The sequence below is a fragment of the Lutra lutra genome, chromosome 5, assembly GCF_902655055.1.
Source record: "Lutra lutra chromosome 5, mLutLut1.2, whole genome shotgun sequence".
Lineage (NCBI taxonomy): Eukaryota > Metazoa > Chordata > Mammalia > Carnivora > Mustelidae > Lutra > Lutra lutra.
The window spans coordinates 34158148-34172598 of NC_062282.1; the positions used below are offsets into that span (position 1 = coordinate 34158148).

Genomic DNA, 14451 nt, shown 5'->3' on the forward strand with positions numbered 1-14451 from the left:
AAACTTGGCTTTGTGTCTGGGAGCCCTGTAATAACAACAATAAAAAAAGTCATTTAGTAAGCTGAAGCTGTTAGATAAATGGCATTACAACTGGCTGTCAGTAGTAAAGTAAATAGTAAAAAGATAGCATGACTGGCTGGTCCTTTAGACCACAACCTGGAACTGGACTTTTGTACTTTCTGCTGAGAAAAGCATGAGGTGCCTGGGAGTGGGAGGTTTTACCAGATGACACGCTTCTGCACAACGACAGTAACTTTCTGAAACACTCTGAGCACTTCTCCTCTCACTTTATTTCCCTACAGTGGAATGAGGGGGACAGGCTCGGGTTTGACAGATAAGCCGTGCCCCGCGCAGGACAGTTAAAAGGAGTTCCCCAGGGCACACACACGGCCAGTCCTCTGGCTGAGGCCTGTGTCCGGACACCCTGCACCTTAGTGCTCTGGCTTCGGGACATACCGTCTCTGCTCACATGCCTCGGGTTTTTTGGCAAATTACATCTCTCTTTTCTGACCTCCCTACTTTTAACTATCTTTTCACCCAGGGAGCACGCGTTTGGAAACCGGTTGCAGGTGGAGAGAGGCAATGTTCGGTTGGCTAATCACGCTTTCCAAGCTATCCGGCTCGCTTTCCCCCCACATTCCCGCACATAGCTAACTTGAAGCGTTCCTTTCCATTTGTTGGCTGCACTTAATGCTGTTTTAGGTCCTGCCTTCTTTTTGGGAACAGCGGTGGGCGGAGAGGAAGGAAGCGTCCTGCAACTACCAATACTTTCCTCTAGGAGGAGCCGCGCGGCCCAGAAGAGAGTGACACGCACCAACTCCAACTCCTTCGCGGGGAACGCTTCATCCCAGCTCCTCGGAATGCCTGGCCCGGACGGCGCTCCGCGCCTCCGCAGCGGCTCTCGAACCCGTCGCCCCGAACTCCCGCTTCCCCTCGCCGCTGCAGCCCGAGTCGCGGGGGCGGCGGGCCGGGCCCGGCGTGACCCCTGGTGAGCGGCTGCAGCCGTTTCCCACCCATCCCCTCCCGTCCTCCCTTCCCGTTTCACTCCGCCCCCTCCTCCTCCCCAAGCCTGACAGCCCGCGAGCTGCCAAGCAGGGCGCAGCCATGGGAAGAGGAGGCGGTCTAGGGAGCGGCGGCGGCGGCGGCGGCGGCGGCGGCGGCTGCTGGAGCGGCGGTGGCGGCGGCGGCTGCTGAGCCAAGGCGGCGGCGGGGACTCCGGGCTGGGGCCGCGCAGGCCCGAGGCCCCCGCGCCCTCGGCCCCAGCGCCCTCGGCCCCAGCGCGGAAGCGAACCCGCGCTCTCTATCCGGAGGCAAGACTCGGAGGTACTGGAGCGGGGGAGGGCCCTCAGGGAGTCGGGTTCTTCTTTTCCCCCATTTGTGCCTGGGGCCCTGGGAGTGGACCAGTTGTTTATGAAAGTGGGGCTCTGGCTTCTGTATTTAACACGAATCTTCCCCCCCCCCCCGGGGGACTTGGGGGTTGGCTGTGCTTTCCTCCTCCTCGCGAAGAAGTTGTTTGCGGGTGGGTTGTAACTCGATCCACGCTATGGATGTGTGTGTGTGCGTGTGTGTGGACCTTGGTGGTGGGCGTCAGGGAGTTGGGGGTGACAGGCGAACCATCCCACGCTGGCGCCTGCTGTGACCAGTGTTTGCGGTGCCTGGAGGGGCTTCCTCTGAAGCCAGTATTGTTAAAGTCCTAAAAGTTTTGCGAGTGCTGCTCTTTGACAACGTCAGCCGGGCCGGGGCAGGAACGGCTGAGGCTGCGGCCGCCGAGCTGGGAGAGGTCCCTGGCGGCGCGACCGGAGAAGAGGGGAGGTCGTCCGGCTGTGCGCGTCGACACCGCGCGCTCCTCCCCAAAGCGCACCGCCCTCTGCGCGTTTGTGCAGACTGCAGCCACGCTTTGGCACCGGCGGAGCTGGGGTCAGTAGAGTTGCGGCCGCGGGTCCCCGGGAACTGGAGTGGGTAGAGACAGCGTGGCGAGCCGAGCACCCTCAGCCCCTGACACACTCGTGGTTATGAAATCAACCAGGCTCAAAGTTTGGACAGAACTGCCCGAGGCATGAGAGCTGCCGGTGAGTGGGGAAGCCGCGCGTCTGGGTAGAGGGTGCTGGCGGCGTGCACAGGGTGCCCGACAGGGTTACCCACTCGCGGGTGCGTGGGGGAGCCTATTTTGGGGTGAGTGCTTTGTATATAACCCGAGTGGGGAGGCCTCCTCCGTCGTGGCTGCGGGAATTGGTAACCTGGCTCCGGGTGTGTGCGCTGTACGGGTGTACGTGAGCGCTGTGTGTGTGTGTGTGTGTGTGTGAGTGTGTGTGTGTGTGTGTGTGTGTGTGCGCGCGCGCGCGTGTGTGCGCCTGGGGAGGCGTGTCGGCGCCTGAGCCAGTAGGGTGTGCAGGGAGGAGGTGAAGGGGAGGAGGAGGCCAGAGAGGTGCCGCCCGCCCGTTCGTGCAGCCTGGAGACCTTGGAAGGGACAGGGAAAGGTAACGGGAGGCCAGAGGGTTGGGAAGTCGCAGGAGTCCTGCATAGGATTTAAATACCACAGACCCTGAAAACACTAAACCCCTTGCCTTTGAGGAGCTTCGGGCTGGAGGTGGAGGTTCCTGGAACTCTCCGGAGACTTGGGATGGAGGACGACAGTTTTAAGACATGAGTGTATGTGTAGGTACAGAACCCTGGAGGTCCAGACCCGAGTTGCAGCTGCAGATCTGAGATTCCCGGGGTGCCGCTGGGCACAGTCCAGAAACTAGATGGTCTCTGGGGTGTTTACCTTTAGAATCCCTGGCACCTGTGCCTGGAAAGGCACTCACCTTTCTCCATACACGTTGTGGCAGCTGTGCCGTGGGCAATTGGTGTTCTAGGCTAGTTTCCACCCGAGTCACCCTGCAAGTTCTTTCCTTTGGGGTGCCAAGGTATATAGACCTTGGAGGTAATTAGTGTGAAATATTTTCCAGAAATTAAAATGCTGGATAGAAACAAAATAAAATGATTTAGTAGATAGGATTGTTGGTTCTGTCTTTTCTGTGATTGGGGATGCTGTTTCCTTTTGAGAAAAGCTTGGTGTTCCCATATTAGATTCCACGGGGTCTCTGGTTATTTTTAGTTTCTCTAAAGATGGACTTCAGATGCTGGAAGGATGTGTTTTCACGCAGAGACCCCTGGAAAACATTATTTGTAGTTTAAGCACGGTTCATCCTTTTTCTCCTTCCACCCTTGTAAACTTCTTGATTCACATACGTCTAAGGGAAGTGGTAAGTCAACATTCACTTTTTCATTTGGAGTAAATATATCACAGTGAAATTATAGTTTTGGTCGGCTGAATGAGATGGAAAGCCGACACTTAATAGGCAAAGGTGTGAAATGAAAGTCTATAAATGTAGTGACAAAGCCATGACTTTCCAGTGCATTTTTTTTTCATACAGAGCATAACTCTGCCTTGCAAATATTTGTTCTAGGCAGAGTTTGGGGCTGTGTTTTTTCTATTATTAGTGCATAAACAGCAGACTCCACATCATAAACCACTTAAAATGAATACTAGGCATCTTTTCTATGCTCTCTGGTGCTTGTGTTTAACAGATGTTTAAGGTGCTTGGTTACCTCTGGGATTATCATGTGGAGTATTTCATTAGGTCAGGACATAATGTTTATAGCATAATGTAATAAATGGAGCCCCAGTTGCAGCGTACTTCTGCCAAGTGCATGAAATACCCCAGTGTGGAAACAAATCTTGAAGTTGGTCCAACTTGGCGAGCTTTTTGGCTATCTACGGGTAAGCATTGTTAATGTAAAGATAAATCTGAGTGATATAGTGAGAATGTGGCACAGCAAATTGTTTAACTTAGAAAAACAGGCGTGGGTTATATTGATTAAATTTGCTAACCGGAAGATTAAACTTCTCTGGTCACTCCACTGGTAACTTGCACAGTAATGGGGACTTGGTTTAGTTTTAGAGAACAGTTAAAAGTATGTCAATAATGAAAATAACTTAGTGTGTTCACATGTGTCCATAAAACCCTCACCCCCCCTTTTTTTTAAAGAGAAAACCCTATAATCTCTGTGGTAATGATTTAAATAATAAGAGATTTCAACTCATCCACTTTCTGAGCTTTGAATTGATAAGAATGGAAGCTTGGTAAGGCTTTCGAGTCAGCCCTCTGCTCATTGTGTAAACAAAGCAATGAGGGTATCTTTTTGGCAAGGGATTTTTTTTTTCAACCTTGAATGGTATAATGTTAATAACGTGCCCAATAAAATGGTTGAAGAGTATGGTAACCAATTTAAGAGGTACCTAGCAGATGCATGAACGTGCACCTCAGCAGCCCTTTCTGTAAATGGGCCAGCCCACCTCTTCTTGAAAATAATCAGCTGGGAATCTTGCTTCCTCGCTGGCCAGTCCATTCTAGAAGAGATTCATTATTAGAATGTTCTACTTTGCACTAAATCAACATTTTGTTGGTACCTATTGACCTACTGTTCAGTTGCTGGAGCAACACACAATGAATCTAATCTCTCTTCCCTTTAAATGCTATATTTGAAAACAAACATTATTCCCCTTCTTCCTGAATTATTATTTTTTTTTCTTATCCTTAGAGCTCTTCTCACCCACAGTGGGGTCCTACCCTTCCCTGCCCTGACAACATGCCCCAGAGTTCACATTCACCACTTCCCTCATCATGTTTGTCACCTAAAACTCAGATGTGAAATCCTTACTTCTGGACTTTCTGCATCTGTTCAGGCTGCTTAATATTCATGAGCTATTTTAACCATCTCATTACACAGTTCACTAATTTCAAAGCTGTAAACAAGATAGCAATTTACTCTTTTCAGATTAGTCATCCACAGTCAAGACATTATAATCCTTCAAAATATTTTTCATGTTAACTGTACTGCAGTAACAAAAAAAAATTTTTTTTTGTCATGCCTGAATGTCCTGTCTATCTATGGAAGGTGCCATGCAGTGAGGCTCATACAATCCTACTACTTAATTTTCCCCTATCAAAGGAACACTAAGCCAAAAAAAGAGAAAAAAAAAAAAAAACAACAACAGATGTAGAATGTTCTGCAGACAAGCAAATTGAAGTTGCATATCACAGACAGGTGGGACCTCGAGGTATTCTTTTCCTGGACCTTATTGTGTCTGCTTCCACAAGCATGAGTCAGTCCTAGCAATCAGGCATTTACTGAAGGCTCATCCTCTCCAAGTCTCAGAGAATATGCCGTCTGGCACTAAATGAAGTGACAGTACATCTGAGAGAAATGCTTCCTCAGGCGACTGGGATTGAAGATGTATACACAGGACATGACTGAGTCAATAGCCCATCCTTCTGGAGGTTAATGGCTCGTCATGTCGCAGGCAATTCAGAAGCACACCTATTACTGCATTGGTTCTAAGACAGGTTCTTGCCTCCTGTTGTGTGTCTGGATGCAAGTCAGACACAGGCTGTGATGGTTTTCACTGACCAAGTTCTAGCCTTCTTGGAGGAAAGAAGCAAAGCTGGGGTGGGGGTGTGGGGGGAAGGAGGGTGTGGTTCGAGGACAAACAGCTTTGGGGCCCCTCGGACCTCAGTTTGAATTTGAGCTTTACCACCAACGTGCGTGTTAGCTCTTCTGAGACTCACTTTTCTCCTTGGTGAAAATTATGTTGCTTAATACCCAGGGCTGAGGTATTGACACATAGCCCCTATAGCATTTATGGCCTCTACTGCTCATTAGACACCTGCCCGATACGATGGATTGCCTTTTTATGTGCCTGTCTGGGGCTTCCCAGCTTACTTATGTTTCCCCAGCTACCAGTTGAGAATTTGCCACAGCTGAGAATCTTCTGTCTTCTTGCAAGAAATGTTTATGGCTGATGTTGATGATGATGTTGTTTTTTCTCAGCAAGGCTGAATGTGAAAGAAAGAGCCGTTTTTCCTGGCATAGAGAGAAAACCAACTTGTGATATGGACTGACATCTGGGTCTACCAGAAGGTCTTCCTGTGCACATGGACTTTTGGTCAGAGCAAGGGGCCAGTGACAGTCTGTGCCCTTTGATGAAGTTGTTCATGCTGCCCCCCCTTGTGTGTGTGTGTTTGCAGTGAGATTCCTCATTTATCCCCTTGAATTATGATCCCCATCTCTATCACATTTGCTTCTGAACTTTATTCTGTTCTCATAGAAAGGAAGGAAATAATCAATGATAAAGTGCCTATTTTTTTTTTAAGTTCAAAAATTCGTTTCACAACTCTCTACCTTCTATCCACCCCCCCCCCGCCACCCTCTGGGGAAAAAAAGTTATGGCAGACCCACTGACAAGTACTTAGACATGTAATTTCCAAACCAAAGTTCTACTTTGATATAAGAAACCCTGAAGTCAGGATGGCATAATATGAAACCATAGTAAAGTTGGTGTCAGGGAACTTGGGTCCCTTTGAGCTCTGCTGCCTGCGGGCTTGTAATTTTTGCTAACTATTGAACTTCCCTGACCTTCGTATTTCTTACATGTCAGTAATAGAGAACAAAAACAAAAGTGAGGAATAAACAAGATGCCCTTTTAGGATTCTTTGGGGGGCTACGATTTGTGTTCATTTAATTATTGAATTTCTCTTTTCTCTCAGTGCCTTTGGGACTTCAACTGAAACTTTCTAAGAACACCTATTTCATTTGTTTTCAGTTTTCTGGTCTGTTTTTTCATATCTGTCTTCCTTGCTAGGAACAGTTCCTCAAAACAGGAAATAAATTTTATTCATTTTTATGTTTTTCCACTCTTTGCTGAAAGCTTGTAAACACAGCAGTCATAAAAAAGTGTTAGTCTAGGGGCACCTGGGTGGCTCAGTGGGTTAAGCCTCTGCCTTCGGCTTGGGTCACAATCTCAGGGTCCTGGGATCGAGCCCCACATCGGCTCTCTGCTCAGCGGAGAGCCTGCTTCCCCTCTCTCTCTCTCTGCCTACTTGTGATCTCTGTCAAGTAAATAAATAAAATCTTAAAAAAAAATTTTTTTTTAAAGTGTTAGTCTAATTAACACGGAGTGCTTTGGATAGTCGAACTCTAATTCAGAGCATTTACTTAACAAGCAATTTACAATATAAGCATCAAGAAATAGTGTGTGCTTTTCTTATTCTCCCACTGTTAGTATTTTTAATCAGTTAAGTAAAACTGGTAAAAGCGTAATCAGGGCTGTGCTTCCTGAAACAATACCAGCTCGTGATGGTCCAAAACAGAAAGTCCTTGGGAAGCAGTTTTCTTTCATTGTTTGTTGTTGTTTGTTGTTGTTTTCGCTTTAAGGGAAAGACAATTCTGTGAGGTTTACCAGACTCTTAAAAGGAGGACAGAAGGGATCCTTGTTTAGTTTCAACTTATTTCTTCAGTCAGTGCTCTTCACTACCTTTTAATAGAGGCAAATGAAGCCTTAGGTCAGGAACCAATTTTCCCGAATAATGGTTCATAAGAAGGCTGTGATTTTCTCAGAAATTGTTGGGCTGTGTTTTTTTAATTAGCATCTAAACCTACCTTCAAATGCTCCATTTCAAAATCAGTAGATAATTTCTCCTACAGAGTTCTTAAAACTTCCAGATGTGTGTACTGCTTTGATTAGGCATCACTTCTTTTGTGACGGACAAGACTTCAGTCAGTTTTCTTTAGAATAATATCATTATAATCCCAATGAATTATACTTCTTAGATTGTGAATTTGTTTAAACATAAACAAGTCTATCTCCAGCTGGCTGGGCTTCTAAGTGAAAAGAGTATCCCAGGGAAAATGCTCACTTCACAGAGACTTGACACAGGTGGCGGAGAATACTCTGAGAGAGCCCTCGTTCAGCCCTAGAACACCAGAGGAGTTTGCAAATGGCATAGGCGCTGTTATATACTTATTATGGTGGACAGCCTGCTGGGCTAGACATTTGCTCTAGTAACTCCTCCGTGATTATTTCCTCAGTTCTTTACAAAATTAAATTTTAAAGTATATTATTTAAAAACTTTAAAGAACTAAGGGAACTCTGTTCCTACCATAAAGTCACTGGTCCAAAGGAAAATTCATTTTTTTCTTTCTTAAGAAATGTACTTTATCACATAGTAGGCACCGTAGCTGTCTTTTTTCCTTTGGGTTGCTGTACCAAAAAAAAAGTAGAATGTGGCCATTACCAAAATAGACATCCAGAGTTCTCTCCCCACGTGCTTATTGAAACAAAAGGTGCTACCAGTGATGCACTAAATGGTTCATCTCAACTTTGGCAATGGCTGGTCGTAAGCTTCTGCCGGTCTTCCAGTTCTGACTGCCCCTGGCCAGGCAACCTTTGTCCTTGGTCAGGATGATGGCCTGTGATCCTAATTCACCCTATTTGCTGCTTCTTCGGACACCTGCAAGCTACGTTATTGTTATCCCAGAAAACCTCAATTTGGCAAAGCAAAGTGAAAAACGGTCTTAGAAAGCCGATGCGAATGATAAATTATGAAAAGAGTACTGAAGACAGAGCCACCACGGTGGCTTCTTGCCCTAGGGGTAGAAGAAGATACCAGAATCCTAGGGCAAGATGATGATGCATGAAGAAAGGATACCACTTTGATGCCTTGCAAGTCAGAAAGATTACAGAAAGTGGAGCGAGAATGAAGAGGAATGATTTCTTTTATATTAGCTCTTAGCATAGCGTCTTATTTCCTTTAGAGACATTGGCACAACGGTGCTTTGCTTGTCATGGAAAAGTTGTTTAATAAATATTTTTTCATGACCTTAGTTCGGCGTGAAACAGAGAAATAGAAGTGTTGATAAGATGGATGTGGCAAGCTGGGGGGTGGGGGTGGGGAAGGATCTGGATGGAGTCAGGTGCTGACTAGGATCTAAGCTCAAATGCAGATTGGTAGTATTCTCCTTAGATTAGTGATAACACCCAGACTTGATTACCAGATTTCCCAGATGGATCCTGTTCAGGGTCTGGCAAAGTCAAGAAGTTTTAATACCTGAAGCAAGATGGAGACATGTTGAAATTTTTTTCTGTGGGACTCAGTGGACTTTGGGAGACATATCCAGTTTGCCAGCTCTGAGTACATCCCTCATCAAAGAGCAGACCATTTTAATTCTCTTTGCCTTTGTCCTATAAACTTTAGTGTGTTTATTTCTTATAGTACATGTAGGGTATGTGAGAATTAGGAAAGTCATCTGAAAAGTACTTTGAAAACTACTTGGGAAAAGATGCTGAATAAATAAAAATTTTTTATTAGCCTGCAGGATGTAAGTTTGGCCAAGCCAGTGGTATTTTTGGGATCACTGTGAAAAATCAAAGACAGAACACATATTTAGTGAGTCATTATTGTGTTCCCAGGAATGTGCTAGACACTCTGGGGAATATAAAAGTAGTATAAGACATGACCCTTGACTTTAGGACCTAGCACTCAAGCTAGGAAGGCAACACTAATAATGTTTGTTGTGCGATTAAGGAACAGTAGACAATTATACAATTTAATGAAAAATTCAATTACAGACCGCAAATGCTATATTTATTTTGAGAGAAGGGAGATCTGTTTGGGCTGAAGTATTTGGGGCAAGAGCTTATGGACAAAGTGGCTTCTGAGCCAGTACTTTAAATACGGGTTTTTTTTTGTTTTGTTTTGTTTTATTTTTGTTTTTTTGATAACTCGATGTTTTGTGTGAGAAGGTTAGGAATTGAGCACCAGAAGACATATCTGGAGCTCACTGGGGCTCAAGGGAGTAGGGAGGGTGGACCAGTGGATTTGTTTTACACTAGAAGGCTTCTTCATTGCTTATCATTAATGCTGTGTATACATCTCTCCTTAGGGTGGGACTATTGGGATGGCCACCCTAAACCTAGTCCTTGCTGGAAGGAAGGGGGTGACTGTTGCAGAATGCTTCTGCATACTTATATGAACATTATATAAATTCAATTTGAAAATTTCTTTAATAGTATTCCAGGAGATCAATAAAAGATACCAACCGTATGGCTTCCTTTCAAGAACATGATCTTAATTGGACCCTGCAATTGTAGAATTGGCCTGTGATGCCCTCCTTTACCACCACTTCCCTGCCACATGCTATAAGGACAGTTTTGGCCCAGTAGTCACAGGGCCTTATGGAACTTGCAATCATCCATCAGTGTTTCTCAACAAAGGCACTGACTCTCGGCTAGGCTGTGCCTAGGGGTATTTGGAAATATGATCGTTACAGGGACTAAAAAAAGTTCTAGACACAAGACGTGAATAGACATTTTTCCCCAGAAGACATCCAGATGGCTAACAGACACATGAAAAGATGCTCAACATCTCTGATCATCAGGGAAAGGCAAATCAAAACTGCAATGAGAGATCACCTCACACCTATCAGTGTGGCTAAAATCAACAACACAAGAAACAGCAAGTAGGGATGTGGAGAAAGGGGAACCCTCTTGCACTGCTGATGGGAACACACACTGGTGCAGTCACTGTGGAAAACAGTATGGAGGTTCCCCAAAAAGTTAAAAATAGATCTACCCTGCAACCCAGTGATTGCTCTGCTTGGTATTTACCCAAAGAATATAAAAACGCTAGTTCAAAGGGACACATATACCTGAGGTCTGTAGCAGCACTGTCTACAATAGCCAAATTATGGAAACAGCCCAAGGATCCATCAACTGATAAGTCGATAAAGAAGATGTGAGATTTATCTATGTATTTATATCTGGATATATAATGGATTATTATTCAGCCATTTGCAAAGACCTGGAGGGAGCTAGAGAGTATTATGCATTATGCTAAGTGAAATAAGTCAAAGACAGATATATGATTTCACTCGTATGTGGAGTTTAAGAAACAAAACAATTGAAGAAAGAGGGAAAAGAAGAGAAAGAGAAGGAAACCAAGAAACAGACTCTTAACTATAGAGAACAGTCTGGTGGTTACCAGTGGGGAGGTGGGTCAGGATTAAGGAGGAAGGTGGCTTTTTGTGATGAGCACCAGGTGTTGTATGGAAGTGTTGAATCATGGTGTTGTATACCTGAAACTAATATAACACTGTATGTTACTGGAATTTTAAAAAAGGAATTACAGGCTTTTTTTTAGCGCTCAGAGTCAAGGGTGCTTAATTTCTGTAATGCCAGGAGCAGCCCTACAAATGGAAGAATTATATGTCTTCAAATGCCAGTGGACTGCTGCTGAAAACTGATTCCAACATCCGTATTTTATTTATAGGTGAGGAATGGGAGTCCCTGAGAAGTGACAAGATTTCTCTAGGATTAAGTCTCCACCAGGACAGTGACAGGTTTATAACCCACCTTGTCTAGCATTCTTTCCAGGACTTTCTGCTAAACCACATTGCCACCCACAAGCATTGACTTTAACCATAGAAAAGTGTGTTATTTACTTCTGCCGTCCATATGTGAGGCTGACAGTTAGCTGTGTTAACTACCCGAGTGAGTGGGTTGTGAATCGAGGCAAATGACACCTGACTAGTTCTTTTCACTGGGAACACATTGAGATTTGCCTGTGAATCAGGGCCAGCAGATGCCCTCTAACCCATCAGCCACCGTGATAGTTTACAGATAGGTCGGCATTCTGGAAAGGGGATGGAACAGGCTTTGAAATCATACAATCTGAGCTTGTCTGATGGGGTCTGAAGCTAGCTTTGCCGTTTACTACCTTTACCTCTCTCAGCAAGTTAATTAAACTCTCTGAGCTTTATCTGCAAAATGGGGATAATGATTCTTAGATTACAAAGCTGTTGTATGAACAATGGGGTGCATGTACCCCTTCTTTTCAGTATATCTATATCTTTGGGTTAAATACCTAGTAGCACAATTGCCGAGTCATCGGGTAGCTCCACATAGCCAAACTGTGGAAGGAACCGAGATGTCCTTCAACAGATGAATGGATAAAGAAGATGTGGTCCATATATACAATGGAATATTACTCAGCCATCAGAAAGGATGAATACCCACTATTTGCATCCACGTGGGTGGAACTGGAGGGGATTATGCTAAGTGAAATAAGTCAAGCAGAGAAAGACAATTATCATATGGTTTCACTCATATGTGGAACATAAGGGATAGCACAGAGGACCATAGCGGGAGGGAGGGAAATCTGAAAGGGGGGAAATCAGAGAGATGACCCATGAGAGACTGTGGACCCTGGGAAACAAACTGAGGGTTTCCGAGGGATGGGAGTGGGAGGGAGGGGTAACTGGGGGATGGGTATTAAGGAAGCATGTGTTGTGATGAGCATTGGGTGTTACATGCAACTAATGAATCACTGAACACTACATCTGAAACAAATGATGTACTCTATGGTGGCTAATTGAACATAATAAAAAAGAGAGAGAGCGAGAAAAACCAAGCTGTTGTAGTGTAAGTAAGTCAAAACAATGACTGGCCCATGTTGGATGCTACAGAAAGAGAAGACTTCTATGCGTACCCTTCTGAGAGGCTGTGTGCCCAGGGACTTGATACCTTTACCCATAAAAGATCGCTTGATAGCAACTGCTGCTTTTTCCCCCTCTTCTCCTTTCCCCAATCACCCAAATTTAGGGCTTCAATGAGTCCTTGAAGTGTTTCTTTTTTTGAACTATTGAAATGTCCCTCCTTCAGAAGAGTACTACTGGCCAGAGATTAGTTTCTCTAATCCCGGCTTCCCTGGCAGTGTGCCTAGACTATAACCGCACAACAGAAATGACACATACACCCACATCGGTTACTGGTGGCTTCTGAAACTTGGATTTGAAAGTCAGTATTAAATTATTTCTGGATATATGTGTTTGTCAGGGAGATTTCTGCCGGTGTTGGGAGACCCTCATTAGGCAAGGTGATACTGTCTGTAAGTTCAGGGAGAATTGAAGGTTGGCCAGTTGGGGGTGTCGTGTTGTGGTAAAAGGCCCTTGTGGGTAAAGAACAGCCTATGGTGATGTGATACAAGATACAAGAACCTGGAGGAATGCACAAAAAATCCTGAGGGTGTTTCAGTCCTTGACTTTGAGGAAATATCCAGACTTTGACACACTCTAGGTGCATACTTTCCCATTGTTCGCACCTCCAAAAAGGTAAAATGATGATTCTCCTACAGATATAAAATGAACAGATATAAAAATCATACGGATATTAATTAATGAAGTAACTTGAAAAAATATTCTAGCCACTTCAAAGGAGAACTCAGAGAACCACAAATGTATATAAAAGAATGTTGAAGAGAATTTCAGAATCCAGTCTGTCCATTCTCAGGACAGTAATCGATTACATTGCAGTGGACACAACTGACTTGCACCGTGTGGACAAAAATTATTTTTTATGGCTCATTTCTGTAAGTTAACTTCTGACTCCTCCAAGAGAAAAATAGCCTCCTCAAAGGCAAAGGCTTGGATCCCCATAGGATCAGCTAATTCCCGGGGGGGGCCTCAGCATTCCATTGAAAGGATATCCAGAAACCTTTCTCATTTCTAAGAGGTTTTCCTTATACCTTTATGATTCCACTAGCCCATTCCTGCTCGAACTCCTCTAATTTGCTGATGAATATTTGGGGAAGTGGAATTCCTGTGGCCCTTGGGATTCTCCATCTTTCCGAAATTATAGGCTTTATTTTTAAAAACTTTTTCTTATGGAAAATTTTAAGTACATACAAAATAAAGAGAATAGTATTTCAAGCCTCAGGGACCCATTCCTCTTCAGTTTCTTTTTTTAAAAATTTTAAAAATTTATTTAATTTATTTAAATTCAACTAGCCAACTTATTAATTTCATTAGTTTCAGATGTAGTGTTCAATAATTTATCAGTTTCGTCTTCTAGAGTCATCAGCATTTTGCCAATTTTGTTTCATCTTTCCATGCTGCTGCTGCCCCCAAGTACTTTGAAGTGATCCCCAGACATCTTGTCTTTTCGTTTGTAAATATAAGTACTGTAGCATGCATATCTATCAAGTAAGCCTCCTATTTTTTTGGTCACTATAGAGTCTGTGTTTTATAGGGATAGAGAGAGAATACTTTATGAGAGAACTCTGTACTCTTTAGGCCTGAGTTTGTGATATGTTAAAACATTTTTTTTTAATTTATTTATTTGAGAGAGAGACAGTGAGAGAGAGCTTGAGCGAGGAGAAGGTCAGAGGGAGAAGCAGACTCCCCATGGAGCTGGGAGCCTGATGCGGGACTCGATCCCAGGACTCCAGGATCATGACCTGAGCTGAAGGCAGTCACTTAACCAACTGAGCCACCCAGGTGCCCCGAGTTTGTGATATGTTGGTGGGGGAGACCCAACAAAGTAAAATCAATGTGTGTGTGTGTGTGTGTGTGTGTGTGTATCTATCTTCAGAGGATGCTTTCTCTCTTGTCATTCAGGCCCCAGCTCAAATGTCACCTTCTCAGAAAGGACAGGACCCCTCTGATCCCAGTCTAATAGAGTAACCTTCCCCCAGTGAGGTCATTCTACATAAGATCCTGTTTTGTTTTGACATCACTTATCATTTTATGGTATTACCTTGTTTATTAATTTGTTTTCCTGTTGTTTGTCCATTT

The 14451-nt window shown here is 44.4% G+C and overlaps 1 protein-coding gene across 5 annotated transcripts in view; it reads left to right on the plus strand.

The window, feature by feature from the left end:
* Nucleotides 1-429: 429 nt before the first annotated feature.
* The window catches only part of GHR (growth hormone receptor), a 268372-nt gene continuing 254350 nt past the window's right edge, over nt 430-14451 (plus strand). Inside the window, exon 1 of one of the 5 annotated variants that reach the window (XM_047731508.1) lies at nt 430-988. Coding sequence is in view for 2 of the 5 variants with exons in the window: in XM_047731501.1 (XP_047587457.1) it covers nt 2057-2069 (13 nt within the window). In the remaining 3 variants the exon portion in view is untranslated. Of the gene's footprint in view, nt 1324-1810; nt 2070-14451 lie in introns of those variants that run through there. The other 4 variants (XM_047731507.1, XM_047731509.1, XM_047731501.1 and 1 more) reach the window with 4 other exon arrangements.